General features: G+C 37.6%; 1 protein-coding gene across 1 annotated transcript in view; it reads right to left on the bottom strand.

Moving 5' to 3' along the window:
* LOC135223352 (repressor of RNA polymerase III transcription MAF1 homolog) overlaps window positions 1-19,374 on the bottom strand; it is a 61,889-nt gene extending 42,515 nt beyond the window's left edge. The window contains 1 exon segment of the mRNA XM_064261816.1: window positions 18,565-19,374. Within this exon segment, the coding sequence (XP_064117886.1) occupies window positions 18,565-18,650 (86 nt within the window). The 5' untranslated portion in view covers window positions 18,651-19,374.
* Between the last annotated feature and the right edge of the window lie 769 nt (window positions 19,375-20,143).

A 20,143-nucleotide genomic window follows, 5' to 3' on the forward strand; every position in this document is an offset into this window, starting at 1 on the left:
GATTAATCAAAGTCAAGATAAACATTTCCGGAATAATAATTACATATTAAGCCAAGTCCAAAAGGGAGTAGCACTTTATCTCGCAAAACAAGAATATTCTGACAGGTGACGTCATCAGCGTCAAAGTATTCAGGCCACGATGTTGCTGTTAGGAAGGACGACAGGATCTGCTGCTGACAAGGTTAGGATTAATATACCGTTTTCACTCACGAACAAACTTCTGTTCATGAAGCGCAATGGCTTGTGCACGCCCAATCGCCTCTGAAACTGAATAGCGTCCAACCATGCCAAACATCAAGGGCTTCAAGGAATCGCAACCGAATTATACACATTTTTTGTGTCCTTTCACATGAACCCTGACGACAATCTCACTACTACTGTCATCCGAAGTAGTTATGGTCTGGCCAGGACACTCAAAAATGGGTCCTGGGTTTGGAGTCACGAATGTCTGACGAGAGAAGCAAACACGACCTGTAAACAAAACCAAATAGATTCTGCCAGGACAAACTAGAGTCCCACCACCTAAACTGCACGAAAACGACAATCTGATTTTTCTTGAGATGCAAACTTTGGCGCTGCTATTCAAAACGAAAATAAAAATAAAAAAAAAAGACGTTAGTCAGTTTGCACCACGAATGCTGAAAACTACTGTTTGGCCAGAGAATTGAATTTCAAACCTGGTATTTCACACTGGTCAGTTTTACTTTGAGGAATGTTCGTCGGTTCTAGTGCACTTTTATTGGTTAAAAGAGGAGCTCTGCAGTTAGTTACATCGCTTTGCAGTATTCTTTAAATAAAGTGCTGCGGCTTTTGGAATTTTCTCTTTTATTTTACTGGTCATTACCACCACTGCATAAAAAAGGTGTGGTTGTTTATCGTTCTATTCATCGATCAAAGTTACAAAATACAAACCTTTAAATATCAATACTCTTGAAATGCAAACAGAATGTAAAAGAATGGTCGTCGATGCAATACTACAGTGTTCTATCTTTGCTAATCATCTAGAGTGACCCAGGCCGCTTAGCAAAGGGAAACATATGGGGTTATTACAAGTATTTATATAAAACAAATTCAAATACAAAATCCATAACGTAAATAATAAAAAAAAACTTCTCCATGCCATAATGAGGCCGAATCCGAGAGCAAATATAATAATAGAAGAATGACTGCATATCGGTAAACCAATGAAACTACCGCAACTAAACAAATGAAATTGGCATTCGGACGCGAATTGTTCGATAATGCAACACAAATTCTTACAAGTTCTGACAAGAGCGTGCGCTTGACAACGAATATAACACCAACCTACACTGCAAATAAACGTGTTGTATATTATGGCCAGTGCAAGAACACTTGACAAACAAAATGCATTCCTAGTTACACACGAGGCAGTAGATCAGAAGCCTTGCAAGTATTGATCACAGCTTGCAAACTAGGCAGCAAATACACTACCTTTCAATTCCTAATCAGAGCACACATGTTTGACGACTTAAATGTGCCTTACATGTCAGACTAGAACATACAAACTAGAGAGAAATTACGATGTATGACAAGTTTTTACCAGACCATACATGCTTGTCAACCCAACACGTTTTTTATGTTTTGGCCACACAGCATACATACCTGACGACACATGAAATATTTTTCATGCTCTGACCAGTGCATACAAGCCAGCAAATAAGATGTCTTAACAGTTCTGAATAGGGCATACCAATTAGGTGGCAAATAAGATGTCTTACAAGTTCTGACCAGAGCACACAGGACAGGTGGCAAATAAGACTTCTTAAGGTTCTAACCACAGCACACAAGATAGGCAGCAAATGTTGACCACACTACACAAGATAGGTAGAAAATACAAGATACATTTTCTGACCTGAGAACACTAGATAGAGCGCAGATAAGACATCTTACAAGTTCCGACCACAGCAGACAAACTTGGTGGCAAATAAAACCAGTTCCGACCAGAGCACACACGCTTGACAATACATGTCTTGTCTTACACGGTCTGACCAAAGCTTACAAAAGGTGGCAAATAAGACCTCTCACAAGGTCTGACCAGAGCATTCATGCTTTATGACACATAGTACATCTTACAGATTCTGACCAGAGCATAAAAGCTAGTAGCTAATACAATGTCCTACAAGTTCTGACCAAATCATACAAGCTAGGCAGCAAATAAAACATCTTCCAAGTTCTGACCAGATCATACAAGCTAGGCAGCAAATAAACTGTCTTACAAGTTCTGACCAGATTATACAAGCAAATAAAACATCTTACAAATTCTGACCAGAGCATACAAGCCAGGCAAAGCTGGGTAGCAAATATGACAACTAACAAGTTTTGACCAAAGTATACAAGCTAAGCAAGTAGTAAAATGCCTTGCAAGTTCTGATCAGATCATACAAGCCGGGCAGCAAATACGAAGTCTTACCAGTTTTGACTAGACCATACAAGCTAGGCATCAAATATGACGGCTCAAAAGTTCTGACCAGACCATACAACCTAGGCAGCAAATAAAACATCTTAAAAGTTCTAACCACATCACACAAGACAGGCAGCAAATAAAAAGTCCTATAAGTTCTGACCAGATCATACACGATTGTCAGCAAATAAAACATCTTGCAAGTTCTGACCATATCACACCAGCTAGGCAGCAAATATAACATCTTTCAAGTTCTGATCAGATCATACAAGCTAGGCAGCAAATGAAACGCCTGAAATAAGAGCCTGGCAGATAAACGTCTCGTAAGTTTTGACCATGGCATCAATGCTTGACGACACATTAGGTACAAGCTATGCAACAAATGGCATCAATGCTTGACGACACATTAGGTACAAGCTATGCAACAAATAAGACACCTTGCAAGTTCTGGCCACAGCATATATGCCTGGTGACACATGTGCATGCCTGACCAGAGCCTAGAACCTGTGTGGCAAACAATACGTCTTACAAGTTGTACCCACTGAATACATGCTTGACAGCAAAGAACATCTTACTAGTTCCGACCTCAGCATTCAAACTGTGTGGCAAAAAATACGTCCTGCAACTCCTGACCAGACCATACAAGTCATGTGACAAATAAATGATGAGATAGATATAACAGGTGATTAGATATAAATAAGTTATGTTAATGAAGACTTCAGCATAAAATATACGTGATGCATATCAGTATGAAAGAAAAAGTTAAACTTTCCTTGACAACACAGAATATGATTCATCAAAGTTACCGAACTAGTCGGCTCTGGAATACCCAGAAGATAAGAGATAACAATGTTACAGATACTGAAAAAGTACGTCATGTGTAAAAACAGATAAAATCAATCGTCATGTAAGGATGAACAAAACAAAACTAAAAAAAAGTAACTAGAATAAAAACGAACGAACATGCAAATGCCAAATTCTAAATAAAGCTCCAAGTAAATGAACAACACGATTTCATACTATGAAACAAACTACCACAAAAATGTTCTCTCCTCAGACACCAAAATCACCATATATAACATTAGCCAACTTACGTAGATGTTTACCTACTCTCGGATGTTACGTTAAATTTTCCTGGCACGGCACTTGTCCACTAGTATTATACTAATGAAAATAAGAGAGAGAGAGAGAGAGAGAGAGAGAGAGAGAGAGAGAGAGAGAGAGAGAGAGAGAGAGAGAGAGAGAGAGAGAGAGAGAGAGATCTGCATTGCTGTACAATGTCAAACATATTTTATAATATAATAAGCTACTCAAGTTAATTTTAACACGTCCTTGAAAAAACAAAATTCAAAATCTAATGGTTATTTACTTGCCATCAGCAACTGAATTTAATATTCAGTCTCGTCCCGATGTTGTACTTAGTAAATTAAAAAAAAATCACAAAATAAACAAAAAAATTTACCAAATCATTTCTACAGAAAACACTGATTGTAATCTTATCACCAAAAGTCGTACTAGATACAAATGACACTAAACAAAAGAACAGTCCAACCTCTCTTTCACACTGATAATATATGAGAGGATGAAAGGTTCATGACCTTTGCTTATCGTATTGCACTAATGATATTGGATAAAACACTTAAGACTACAAGGTTTAAACAGGATTCTCTCTCTCTCTCTCTCTCTCTCTCTCTCTCTTCTCTCTCTCTCTCTCTCCCCATATAAACCGATATATAAATAACAATATATAAAATTTATATAAAACTATTATGGTTCTGTGTGTGGGTCTCTCTCTCTCTTAGAGAAGGGGTAATGTAACACCACACTAGCCTACAATGAAAAGTATAACTGTAACGATAATCAATGGGCAGTCATTTTCAACATATCATGGGCTTTCCCACCCCTACATAAACAAACCCCTTAAAACTAGCATAGCCTATGCTGCCGCACTGCGTTACCTTAAATATGTTTAATATCTCGACAAAGTGAATCCTTACGATGCAACAAGGTTCTGTATCGGCTATGCTAACATTCCAGATCCCAACAACCCCTATAAATACTGGTTTTCAGAACAGAAATTCTGAGAACCATCCTATAAAATGCTAAATGTCATCAGACACGCAAGGCCAAGATGCAAAGGATGTAGGTATAAAGGAGAACAATGATACAAAAATACGCATTCAGATAAATGGCCCATGATAGACCATTGAAACAAGTGTTATGCCAATCATACCCCAGGTAACGAATGGTCTCATATATTTAGTCAACGAGCGCCCAGCTTCTGGTACAACACCGGATTCTTCTTCGCAAAGCTTCTGATAACACGAGCTCTTCGAAGAGCCTGATTGACAGGCTGTCGACCATCAGCCGCACCTTCATTTCTTTTGTGGAGCTTGAGCCTACGGACTTAGAGGGATAAAGTAATCATTTAAAAAAAAAAGTTCAAATCATTTAACATTGCCCAATCTACTATTCAACGACATTTGCACATTATTGATGCCGATTTTACATCGAGAGAGAGAGAGAGAGAGAGAGAGAGAGAGAGAGAGAGAGAGAGAGAGAGAGAGAGAGAGAGAGAGAGAGAGAGAGCAATTTACAAAGTCGGCGTTTACATCTTATTTACGTCCTGTCAATTTGACGTCGATGTCGTATCGTAAAGGTGCGTTCACACGGTCGAACAATGTCCGACGGACAAACATTATTACCAATTAACAATTGTCTGCCGGTCTTTGCCTTGTGAGCAGAGTAAAAACAGTGGTATACAACCTCATCTGGTACCACAGTTTGTTGCCAGATCTACTTCCATCGTTTCAACGCTTATTACGTCATCCTGCTTCGCCTATGATATGGTAACAATGTTTGTCCGTCGGACATTGTTCGACCGTGTGAACGCACCTTTAGTTTTAGGTCCAACTCACATACACCGCGGCTTCTCAAGCTTTTTACATTGCAGCCTTATAGTAGATTCAGGGCTTGAATGGTCATCATATCATATTTCAGGAAACGATAACATGATACCATTTAGTGACCTACCGAGATTTGAAAAACTGGGCCTTCGAAACGACCTCTGAACTTTCCTGAAAAGCATGAAAGCCAAAATCATGACATACGACATGACATATAGGAAAGGACCACCGTGAACATTATAACGATCGAAACAAGAGTAGCTAAAGTTCAGTGTAAATATGTCTTCATAAACTGTCAGAGCAAACTGCTCTTTAATATTTTGACGTTAAATAATTTCTCGCATTGGCTAACTGATAAACGGGTTGACTGACTGGTCAGTTAACTGACTGAATGTGTAACGCCAAATTTGAAGGTATTGAAAATCCTGCCTGAAGATAAATGACTGTCTACATTGCTGCAAGTTCCTGTCTAAGGATTCACGCCCCTTGCTTGCAATCTGCACAAACAATATAAGACTTACATCAAGTTTTTAACATTATTTTGATGGTACTTTGAAGCTTACTTTTTCGATGTCGTTTACACATTTGTCTTATGCTCGAGAAATGTAAGTATATGATTGTAGGGTCACCCCAATATTTTGCAGGGACATTAGTACCATCTGTTTCAGAATCGATCCAAACCCAAACAAACACCACACATTGCTTTTCGACGTCATTAGGGCAGGTTCCGTCATTTGACAGAATGCATTTTGGGAGCTTTTTCACAGCGAGCTCTTGAACTCGATCCCCGATTCTGTTTCGCTGCCTCCTCAAACCTGCTCTCTTCTTCGGGGTTGGTTCCGATCTTTTCCCTTCACTACTAAGGGTTCCTCCCTTTTTCATGACGGCAAATATTAGAAAACGGAATTATGCTGAGAGTTTCCTTAATCTCCAGCTGAAGAGAGCCCAAGCACCGGAACAAAACGAGTGCTTTACTAAACCTTCAGGTGACTTGGAAGAAGCAAACTGTCCCCCCCCTTAACCGACATAATACCCCTACCCACCCTTCTGCTCCTGAGAAAAATGTTGTTATTTCTGGAACAAAGCCAAGTTTCATTACGTCACCTGCTTTGCTGACGTCGGTGCCGGTGTTGGCATTATTTTCTTCCCCTATATTCTTTGGCTTTGACAAATGGATTACTTTCGAAGTTATGTAACAAAAACGTGCGCACAGATTATTATCCTGATTGTTACCTAATGATAGGTAACAAATGGCCGCCGCCCCCCACCCCAACCCCCTCCCCGAGGGTCGGGACTTAACTTGTCAAGGCCCTCCCTTGAGAGTATGTACTTGGAGTCGAGAGTAGAGACCTGGATCGGGTCGCTGAAATGACAACTGGCATTGTAACTTGGCTTCTCCGATATAATATTGGGGATCTTACCTAACTTATACTTCAATGCGTTCAGTGGCCGGTTCGTAATACCTGAGGCAGAGTGAGAGAGACAATTCCCAAAAAGGATACTAAAGCTAATGATAGGTGTAATCCAACAATAAACCTTAGTTGGCTATGATACAGACTGAGAGAAAAGGAGCGAATACGAGGTGCTTGATGAATGGGCACTTCTAAGTTCTAACAATCACACCATCCAAACTCAAGTCATAATGTTTCAATATTCTGATATAAAGCGCCTTGTACTATCATTCGCCGTGGCTGACCATTTTCTCAGCGATTGACCTTGAAAGTGACAGATTTCCGAATGCTAATCCGGCGAGAACAATGCTCGCTATATCACAGATCATTAGGCAGCAACATTAAAAGATTTCTCTTTGGTGCCACTTGGCGTACCTAATATTGTAATTCAATGAGAGCATTCAACGAAAACCAACAATCAGCCAGAGGGAGGGTCTGGGATTCAGAATGCTGGACAAAATGCTGCTTCCAACCAGCAGGCAGGGCGTTAGAGGGACTGTGGTCATGTCATGATGTCTTAAGCTCTCTCACGTTGATATGTTATGCTGATCACTTGGGTTGCAAATTTCACGGAGGTCAAGCAAATAATAACTAAGAAGTTCCCCTACAAAAAATGTTTTAGATGTTGCCCCTGCGAGAGGAGCGTATCATTTTCAACAGTAACAGAGCAGCCCAATGGCAAACCCAAGATGAAAACCAAGTATCACGTAGAGACAGGAAATGAGGATGAGACTGGATTCCCGAAACGCTAGTGTCAATAAGCAAGTGCAATGCTTCCATTCTGTGTTCTTCAGGTAGATATGAAACTTTCGACAATTTCTGTCGAAATTTATTTAAAACAAAGTGATGTATTGAAAATAAGTTTTATTGGGTTATTTAAATAGATAAAATGACCTCTGTCTTGGAAAAAAATTCCTCCGGAGCGCAAACTAGTAAAAAAAAAAAAGAAAAAAACTTTGGCATTTGCCGGAAACATTTATTATGAATATGGTCACCAGAAATAGGTCTGATGTCAAAACTGAATAATGGAAACAGTCCCATAGCTTAGTCATACTTTTCTTGATCAGTAATGAGCTGATTGCTGCACTTTCATGAGAATCTCTCAGTTCACAGACAGACTGGAAGTAGGTAGTATGACGTAGATTTGGTGCAAGATATGTATGAGAGACTTCTTGCTGGAACCTGGTTTCGTCTTCAAGAGCGACTATTGATTTTCAAGTGAGGTCAGACGCAAGACTAATGTGAAATCTCTCTCATTACCGCCGTTCCGAAGGGTCAACACTTAGTTACCATTCATGTCTGAGAATAGAGGATGTGATGGTGCTCATAAATTCCTAAATAGAAAAGCATTTTTTTTTTTACGACACACTATCATAAAACTTTTTTTTCAAAACTAATAATAATTATTTAACTGACTCATATATCTGCAAAGAGCGACGCTTTCCTCGTTGTTATCATGACCTCAGTACATACGGGATCACTTTCCCTCTTAGATGACAGTGATCCTAATTCCTATTATGCTCTCGTCAAAGGGAGATCTGGAACGCAGTCATCTATTCATATCATGATATTCGAATGAGGAAGGTCAACGAAGAACTGACGTAACTACTATGGGCTTCTTCATCAATCATAAACAGAAAGAACATCCTAAAGCTACAGAAGAAAGAAATATATTCCAAATGAAGACAACAAAACATACAAACAAGAGTGAAACAGTGCGTCACTGACATGACGTCAGACGGTTCTGCATATAGGACCCCGGATAAACCAGAGAGAAAGAAACAATAGCACTTCCAAATACCCTGCTCAAACCAGACAACACACCTAAAAGCCCTGTTCACACACGGCGGTTGCAACCGCACGGTTCCGACCGCGCGGTTGCTTAGTCAAACTGAGCAGAGAAATGTTCAACACAACCGCGCGGTTTTGTTAACTGCCGCAGCACAAAAGCAGTCCGAGTTTCCCTTTGCAAACGCGCGGTTGTCGCCGCCTCGGTTTCCGCCTCGTGTGAACAGGGATTTTATTTATACGTTGATTCTTTCAAGTCCCACATCCCTTGGCAAAGCACTCCTAACCCTGCCCCCACCCCTCAAATTCTTTTTATGATTTTGCAAACTATAATGACATACACACTACGTTTGATTACACAGTTTGCCGTCTTTCAGGAAACTTCCCAAGATATATCTGGACAAGTGTGGTGCTCTTTGAGATCTAATATATTTTATCCGAGGCTGTATTAGCAAATATGACGAATTAATAGTAAAATCCGTCTTTTTTCTTTTTTACTCGATCATCTGATATCAAAAGGAAACAACTCAAGTCTCGCCTCGCCAAGGGCAAACGTCAGACAAGCTCATTATTGGTGACTAGGCCAGGGACTTACAAGGAGGATTGGCAGGGTCTAGATACATCCTAAAATATTCTATAGGTCTACACTCAACTAAGATTCCACACTCATGGGGAGTAGTAAGAGCTGATGCTCTTCAAATGAAAGCACCGGACGTCATTCAGTGAAGAGAGACACTTTGTCGACACCAGAATCACTATCAATTCGTTAGTGCCATATATTCAATATAGAATGCTCGTTGTCACACAATTCGAAGGGGAAACTTCTACCTATAAGAAAATATAAACCAAGACGACCATTAGCTAATGGCCACCTTTACCTTCCTCATTTCAAGTTAAGAAGAAATGTGCCCTGAGGAAATGGAAATTACTTTCACTGCATAAAATACGAGGAATCTTCTTTTTCTATATTATTAATAAAAGAAAAAGTTACATATGATTACCACCCATTCATTTTACGTAATTGTAGTTTATACCAGCTACCAAAACCAAAATATTTTCGGGCCCATAAAAATTAGTTTAATGAGGGGAATTCGAGATAACAGCAACGAGAAAATCGAACAATACTCTCAAAAGAGAATGAAAAGACATGTCACGAAAAATTGGCAGTTGCGAAATGCATCATCTCCAGCGCCTCGTGAAGCACAGATTCTCTACGAGGCTCTGTCCCTCATTTCTTTCCTGCATTTCATCTCCCAATAAATCTCCACGGCTGCGAGTCCAGCTGTGACAAGCAGTCATAGATATATCAAAACGTTGGGTACGTATGAATTACTCTGTCATTCCGTAGGCGAAACATTTCAGGCAATTTACCACTTAAGCAATTCTCGCTTCACTTTTCTGGGGGAAAAGAACCCTCTGCTCTCAAATAAACCGAGAGTAGAATGAATAAATATAACGGATAGCTGCCGTATTCATGGATTAAAATATACATATATATACATATACATGAACAGAATATAAACATTAGGCCAAAGGCCAAGCGCTGGGACCTACGAGGTCATTCGGCGTTGAAACAGAAATTGGCAGCAAAAGGTTTGAAAGATGCAACAAAAGGAAAACCTCGCAGTTGCACTAGGAATCATATGAATGGAGGCACAGTCAAAGGAACGAAAGGGGCTGCAGAGAGGGGCCGAAGGGACGCAGCAAAGAACCTTAAGTAATGATTACAGAGCACCGCATGAGGTGCACTGACGGCACTACCTCCATATGAGGAATGAATATATGTATGTATGTATACATATATATATATATATATATATATATATATATATATATATACTGTATATATATATATATATACATATATATATATATATATATAGAGAGGAGAGAGAGAGAGAGAGAGAGAGAGAGAGAGAGAGAGAGAGAGAGTGAGAGTGAGAGAGAGAGATAGAGAGAGAGAGGAGAGAAGAGAAGAGAGAGAATGGTTGAAATAGTGCTTGAGGGCTGCGGAACAATTAAGCAGACACGTATATTTGTATAGACAAAGTACAACGAAGACTGGTGGATACACCACAAATCACGGAAAATTGCAGAGATGAAGATATATATATAAACCAGACAAGTGCATGAAGATAGATGAGAGGACAGACGTCGAAGTCACTGGACGTCCAGAACCAAGACTTGAAGAATTTTGCCTTATTGAAGTCTATCTAGAACCGTATAAGGAAAAATCTGACATTCAAAATTTAAATATGCTGAGAGGTGATGGTCCTGATGCAGATGCAGCTCCCTCCCATTTCCCATAAGAATCCTTATATGAAAAAGCGACTTCGTTTCTTTCCCAAATTCTGGTAGAAGTACAAGTTGCTAGGAAAACGTATCCATAGAATATTGGGGGGAGAAAGTCATTTCACTGCGTGCTGGCCCTTCTATCCACATAAATAACAACACGCGAGAAGTTAAAAATAAAAGGACTTCACAAAAGGGGGGGGAGGTTCCCTTCTCCTTCTACCTTGTTCGTCAGCGAGGGAGGTAAGGAGGGGACGGAACGAGTCAGTATAGGAGTCTTTGTAGATCTATGTAGAAGTCGGCAGAATGGCAGAATGTCGGTGGTTCGAGGTTGGCCGTTCCTCCTCGGCTTTCGCCTAGCAACTTCCACAAAATGAGTTGGTCCATTGCCATCCCTCATCCCCCTCCCCCCCCCTCCCCCGATCCCTGGGACTACAGGCACCCTCAATTTAATCATGAACATTTACTGCCTCCCATACCTTGGCGACAAACCTTCACTGCAGTACTTTCTCTCTCTCTCTCTCTCTCTCTCTCTCTCTCTCTCTCTCTCCTCACACACACACGATATATATATATATATATATATATTTATATATATATATATATATATAGTGTGTATACATATATGTAATGTATACATATGCATACATGAACTATTCAACAAAGAACCCTGTAAAATGCAAGCATTCTCGACCAAGGTGTATGGAAAACTAAAAACGTCAAAAAAAAAACTCTGAACATGGTGTACAGTAGATATCAAAAGATTTCTATATGTCCTACCTTAAGAAATGCAAATATCAAAACATTTCATATGCCTGGATAGAGCTACATTTGAAAAACTTGCCAAAACAACAAGTAGCAAATAACGAAGAACTTTCCTCCATGCTATTTTTTTCAGTAAACAGCTGACTTAGAGAGAAACCTCATACACAAACGGCTAAACTTAACAATGTCATCAAAACGGAAATCAAAACACGAGGTCATCGCGACCTCTGCAGCCACTAGGTCACGGAAGTGAATTGTCTACGCTCCCCCCCCCCCCCACCCCCCCCCTCTCTCTCTCCCTCCCTCATAACTGCCCAGAAAACTCTTTCAACGGTTTAACAAGCGCACACTAATTGTGTTTAGCCCTATTGTTAGGGACAATTTGACAAAAATATGAAAGGAACGCGTCATATATATATATAAATATATATATATATATATATATATATATATATATATATATATATATATATATATATAGCTAACAAGAACAGCAGTAAAGTCACGAATTAAAGAAGATAAATCACGACGCATGCACATGATGTGAATCAAAGTCTAATACTGTCATGTTTTGATAACAGAGAACAGTTAATCCTCGCAAAATGCAGACTAGCATTTCACTTCTGTGATCTACAAGTGTCATATTCTTTTCATAACAGATTTAAAAATAACGTCCTTCTTTCATGAACTCCCTTTCATGCAGCCTGAGCCTTCATGATAATACTCCTCAGTTTTAGAGCCAGACTGAAGACCTTTAGCAATACGTTTCAACATATCATTTCGTAACTGCTCCTTCGACTCAGTAATGTAAGGTGGATAAGAGGAATCTGACATTTAGAGAAGCGTCACTCAAAGAACTATATTGTTTCACTCACTATCCTGACCTTATGCCATCATGAGGAATTTTATACTATTTCGCGAGACACACAAAACTTTTCAGCATATTTAAGAAGACAATCCAATGTTTTTCAGTAACGTGTGATTTGCAATTCAATCACCAACTTAAGTTTGGTACTACTATATTTAAAACTAGCACGGTAATATATACACCTACACATCACGCATCATTAGTTATACTCACGAAATGTGGCTGTAATATATCTCTGAGCACCATAATGCTAGTGCAAATGAATAGCTATCGACTGTCAAGTTCTCTCTACACAGCTCTCTCGAATAATTACCCTACGGCATCTTATGACAGTTTCTCTCTCTCTCTATCTCAACGAAGTACCTTACGAGGCTAACAATTTATCTCCAACTCTGACACACACACACACACACACACACACTCTCTCACTCTCTCTCTCACACAGAGGGTTTATCCTTTGTTGCAAAAACAGTACTGAGGCAGGAAACAAAGAACATCGAATGAGATAAACGTAATGGATGCCAACACCCAATTTAGAAAGTACTGGGAGTGCCATCGCTAACATCGCATTACTAGTGCAATGTAGGGGGATCGGCATTGAGGGTATACAATCACCCTGACTTCACATGCGCTCGCTCGCGCTCTCTCTCTCTCTCTCTCTCTTTCTCTCTCTCTAATACATTCTATATTGATGTTTAACACCACCACCTCTCTTTCTCTATTTGTTTGTTTGTATGGCGTTTTTACGCTGCATGAAAGCAGTGGTTATTCAGCAACGGGGCCAACGGCTTTATGTGATTCCCGAACCACGTCGAGAGTGAACTTCTATCACCAGAATACACATCGCTAACACCTCAACGGAATGCCCAAGAATCGAACTCGCGGCCACCGAGATGGCATGCCAACACCATACAGACCACGCCACTGGGGCTCTCTCTTTCTCAATTATACATGCTAATTCATGTATACTTCATAATTTAAATTCTGCGCAGTTTTAAATTGACCATACACACTTGTGCGCGTCAACAAATAAAAGCGGATTAAAAATATGCTCGGTACAGCTCTTCAGAAATATTCCACCATGACGCCTAGAAAAAGCTTCATTTCAACAAGTTTCAAAACACTCGAATAGGATTTTATATTGCCCACTTGCATCGCCACGTTTTTTTACCGCCACATACAGTAAGAAATAACAAAATGCACCCAACCGGAGGTAGTCTGTTATATAGCAAACTTTGAATAAAACGCAGGAAAGACAGGTTGGTGGTTTCTTTTATAAGGTAATTCCTAGGTATAGCATTACAGTCTGCTTTTATACACGTGTATATATATATATATATATATATATATATATATATATATATATATATATATATATATATATATATATATATATATATATATATATCTATCTATATATTATATATATATATATATATATATATATATATATATCTATATATATATATATATATATATATATATATATATATATATATATATATATATCTATATATATATATATATATTATATAGTATATATATATATATATATATATATATGATAGATATAGAGAGATGAGAGAGAGAGAGAAGAGAGAGAGAGAGAGAGAGAGAGACTTGACATATCTTAACCTGCCCATCTTTTGTAGGAGAGAATAAATGGAAATTCCAGCAACCATATATCAGAAGCCCAGCCTGAGCGCAAATCCTGGAAATCCTTTCGCGTTGAGCGCTGAAACCTGTGAAATCCGCGCAGTCTATCCATCCAGTTTCAGTATTTTTCGTGGCAATTCATTGCATAATTTTAGTTTTTTTCGAGGTCAAGGTTACTGAATGAAAACATAAGAGGATGAGATGCAAGCTGGTCACACATGAAAAGCAAAGACTTAAGACCGAAGAAGCTCCCGTTGCCCCAAAACTTTGAAGTATGTCACAAACACGACAACGGCAGCAACACTTTAAAAATCTTGTACAATCTTGACAGCAGTATCTGCAGTATCCATGTCCTGACCAACGTCAACAAGTGATCCGAATTAATGAAGCAATTTGTTGACGGGGTTTAGTTCTCCTGAAAGCGCTAAACATCATCGACAAACTAACACGAAGAACAGTATATATCATTTACGTCACGGGTAGCCTCCGACCAGCGGCAAAAAGACGTAGAAAAACAGGGAATACAACTAGACGACTAAAGGCGAGAGCCGATTAAAATTCATTTGCGAAACACAAACAAGGCAAGTGAAAGTCCCTTGTAGGTCAACGGAAGACATCACAAGGCCTACATACATCCCTGTTCTTATTACTACTGGCAGTTACCTTCGAAAGTACCGTGTGTTTTTGTATATAATTATGTATGCTTAATCTATATAATAGATATATATATATATATATATATATATATATGTGTGTGTGTGTGTGTGTTTGTGTGCGCGCGCGCGCTTTAAATTCAAACATAAGTACAGTTTTCCTCTCCTCCTCATGAGTAACGAATCATAAAACAATCTCACAAACTTACTATCCTCTAATCTGCCCCTCGCGACCAACCTGCATCAGACCACACTAAATCCATCTATGCCGATCCTTTTACAATACCATATACAATATTTTGCATTTCTCAGCCTTTTCAACACTTTTTACACCATAAAAACCAAATTTCGATAGCCTTTACTTTTTATTTGTACTGGACATCCACATCTTTCAAGAAGTTGGCTCTACAATCTGCTTTAAATAACCTGTCTATATGTTCTATATGTTCTATATGTTATATATATATATATATATATATATATATATATATATATATATATATTATATATATATATATATATATATATATATATATATATATATATAGTATATCATATCACATTACCGGGATTCATATACATACATCGAGCTACAAATGTCCTTTAATATCTAATTCGCTCTACCTCGGAATTAATATATTTTCATATATGTTAACCTATGGAGAATTTTTTAGTCGATAAGAGAGGGTTAAAGCTTTAATGTGCGTCCTGGACTTGTTGGGTTCGATGGTTCGCGCCCGTGAGCCGACAAATCTCTTATCGACTAAAAAAAATCCCCTTCGGTTCACGTACATGAAAAAATTATATTAAATTCAAGAAAGGTAGAGCAAATTAGATATTAAACAAGGACCATTCGTAGCTCGATATATATATATATATGATATATTAGATATATATATATATATATTATACATAATATACTATAATAGATATATATACATATATATATATAATATATATATATATAGTATGTATAAGTAAATCTTTATATATATAATAATAACTATATATATGATATAAATCTAATATGCGACATGGGTCTATATACGTACATTTTAGATATACATATATATATATTATATATATATACATATATATATATATATATATTATATAATGTATGTATAATTAAATATATATATATATATATATATATCTATATATATATATGGACATGTCTATATACGTATTTATTATATACATATATAGTATATTTTTATGTACAGTATTATTGGGTTGTGACCTTATCAATGTTTTTAATCTAAGCCACCCCTGTTAGAGTAAATTGAAGAGAGAGGTACTGTTATGGTCTGCAACAAGGGGGCATGGTATATTCGCAGTGAAGTGCCCTTCATAGAATATCAAAGGCCTACTCGGCGTCGACTTCTCAACAGGCAACTACCAAAATGGAAGTCCTGAAGAGCCCTCCTTGCGTGTCCAAAGGCAGGATTTCATAGCCTCTGGCTCTATCGATCTCGCTTTCTCTCTCTCGCTTACTTCAGGCTTATAGTAGACTTCCTCCGTCTAGAAGGCACAGCTCTTAAAAGCAATGTATTTTTCGGCACGGCACAGGTTCGTATTAACACGTCGACATATTAAAAGATATCCGAACATTATGACATTATGATAAAATCAGTGAACTGAATAAAGAAAGCGAGACAAGGATAGGGAAAGGTTCACGAGAGAGACTCATAAACCGGCATTTATGGAAGATTATCTCTCGCAAGCCCAGCTACACCTGACTATTTATAATGGAGAGAGAGAGAGAGAGAGAGAGAGAGAGAGAGAGAGAGAGAGAGAGAGAGAGAGAGAGAGAATTACCTGATGATCCGTTCCACCCTCCCGAGTCCCTCCCGTGTCACTGTGGACTAAAGATGCTGCTAATTGCAACTATTGAAAGCAAGGTGCTGGAACGGACTTCCGGATGCAAGATGCCACACCGGATTAAAATCACATCCTATATGAGGGTCGTTAAAGTGATCGGTGGCATTACATCTTGGCTTATCCGGTAGTCTATCCAGGAACTTGTCTAACTTACGCTTGAATATGTGTAAGGGCTGATTCGCAACAGCTGAAGGACAGCAAGGTACACAATTCCACAAGCGAGACGAAGATATCGTAATGTGGTACCTCATAAGAATGTTGCACTACCTACTCCTACCAACAGAATTTCACAACTGCTGAATGACTCCTTAACGTTTTCTCTACTCGTAATGCTGTTATATTAAGTGGGTTTTTATGGGTGCAGATTATCAAAATCCAGTTAGGTGGGTAAGAAATTAACATGCAATCAATGGCTTTTTAAATTATCCACTGAAAAGACTTCGTTTGCTTTCACAATGACGTCTACAAATATACGTGCTTAATATATTCTTACCGGCTCAAAACCCAACCTTTAATTGTCCGGAACTGATATACAATATCCAAATCCATATTTGGAAGTGATACTCTCAAAACATACACAACTATTTTAGATGCATCGTACTGTTATGACTTTCTAGAAAACTCACGAAAAACCTAGGGAACTGGAGAACTGTATCCGATCACCAGAGAAAGTCAGTATTCATATCTCACCTCTTCATGTACAGTGAAAAGAAGTCTAATTCCCTTGCCTGAGAAAGATATTCAATTACATTAACTGGCTTTATTGTCAAGGTTAACTACTGACTGTACCTTATATGCTGTAACAAATCGCAGGTGTCAGCGTGGGTGTTTGAGAGAGAGGAGAGAGAGAGAGAGAGAGAGAGAGAGAGAGAGAGAACTTCTCGTGCGTCAACTGCAAGTTGACAGACAGCTTGTTGTTTAGTCACGTAGGCTGAATCACAAGTCAGCTTTGGCTGAAACTAAATATAAGATTTTCCAACACACGACTTGGCTAATATACGTATACATATATATATATATATATATATATATATATATATATATATATATTATATATATATATATATATATATACGTATATTATATATACATATATGTCTATATATTATACATATCGTATATATATATATATATATATATATATATATATACTATTATAATATATTATACATATGATATATATATATATATATATATATATAGATATATATATATATATACTGACATACATAATTTATATATAATATTATATAATATATATATATATATATATACATATATAGTATATATATATATATATATATATCTCTATAATCTATTATATTAATTACATATTATAAATATATATAATAATATATTATATATATAATATATAAATTAATATATATATATATATAGATAGATTATATATATATGTATATATATTATATATATTATATATATTATATATATATTATATATATAATATAATATATATAAATCACAACTTTACTTACAGATTATAAACAACTAAAATGAAATTTGAAAATAAAATAAAAATTTAGATTAAGAAACAGCAAACAGGGTCATTTCAGGAATGATCCAATTTATAAAATGAGATGAGAAAATTGTTGTGTATATAATTTTCTATGAGAGAGAGAGAGAGAGAGAGAGAGAGAGAGAGAGAGAGAGAGAGAGAGAGAGAGAGAGAGAGTTTGACTGCAATGGCAGCTTAGACTTAACTTGCCTAGATTAGCCAAAACGATGACTTCTCATCAAAGTTTATTATACGCAGACCTAGGTATTTGAAAATCGAACCACTCGGTCTATGAAATTTCCTCTAAAATGAGGGAAGGAAGGAACTTCTGGGAGAGCTAAGGTTGTTGAGGCCTAAACTCACCTTCCGTTGATCGAACCATCCACAGTTTCGAAATTGAGGGCGTTGTTGATCGCCTCAAACCCGGACGACTCTGGAAGAAGCTTCATTTTGCTGGCTGTGGCTGACTTCACCCTCCTGACTTCAGAACAATTGCCTCGTTCTCGTTGACTTCCCGACCGATGTTTCAAGATTCCAAATGATACTACTCTCGGGGCATTAATTTGGTACAACTGATGCAATGTTCCAAGACCTATCTTTCCCAGTGATATCCTAGACCAAACTTGGATTTCTGCTTAACGTTATTAGTTCAATTGCACGTTTCAAATATACTTAAGCTTCTCAAAATGAGACGTAGACATTTACCATAGTCTTAGTAGAAGTCTCGGCCAACTCGGGAGCCTTATTATACTCGCTCTTATCGCTTTTCGCAATATCAAAGTCTTGTACACCTCGTCTGGCATGTAATAATCTTCCTCCTGCCAACTGATCATAATAACACTTCGCAAATCAAAAACCCTGACGACAGATCTTCGATCCGAACACAAAGCCAAGAGATGGAGTCAGTCAGTGCTGAGCTCAAGCCTCTAAAGGTTTTCAATGTCCGCCCACTACGCCAAAATAAAATTCTGTTGCTAAGTGCCTACTAGGGCACCTTATCTCTGCCTCGGCACAAGCGACGTCGTTATGCTCTTGTTCCTAGGTGTTTTTTTAGACACTGAAACACTCCGTGGTTTTCAAAATGCTAAAACTGCAAAATTCAACCGAAACTACCGTCACATAAACATTGTCAACGTACTTGATAACCTTCTTGGACGCTATGGCAGACATTTACGATTTGTTATTGATGTTAGGGAAAAATGTCTTACGAAAGCGTATTGCTAATTTGTACTTAATATTGTTGTTATTACTTGTCCCCGAAAGTGATCTTTTATATAAATGCACATTTCTTAGAATATTATGTAATTCTGCGATGGTACTTCCTGTAGTTTAGCGACGTGTATTATTACCTTAAAGATCGTACGTCTGGCAAAGGTATTGCGTTCGTTGCGCGGGTTAGGTAAAGTTCTTGCGCATACAGTCAGTTGAATATTTTTTATCAAGATGATTATTCAATAAAAAGTAGAATTGTGGTTTACTTCTTAATTTATCAAATGTTACATGTTTATAAAGAAAAGCTTTGAAGAGATTTGAGAGATACCTACTGGACTATTATCCTGATATAATAGCAAAATTCGAAGTACATTCCTGTTCTGATTAAATATATATCATATATACGTTATATATATATATATAATAATATATATAAATATATCATATATATATATGATATATATATATATATGTGTGTGTGTGTGTGTGTGTGTGTGTGTGTGTGTGTGTGTGTGTGTGTGTGTGATTGATTGATTGTTCCAGAGTGCAAAACTGTGGAGAATAACGTGATGTCAATCTGATAATGACCTTGACAATGAGGGGCAATCATATGCGAAAAAAATTACAGCTGAGGGCCTATTTCACATTGGGTAATAGTTAGGTAAACATAAGGGTTTAGCTTAATTGATTATTTTTACACCCAATCACATTAGAAATGAAAGGAATAAAC

Source organism: Macrobrachium nipponense, chromosome 8 (assembly GCF_015104395.2).
Source record: "Macrobrachium nipponense isolate FS-2020 chromosome 8, ASM1510439v2, whole genome shotgun sequence".
In the NCBI taxonomy this organism is placed as follows: domain Eukaryota; kingdom Metazoa; phylum Arthropoda; class Malacostraca; order Decapoda; family Palaemonidae; genus Macrobrachium; species Macrobrachium nipponense.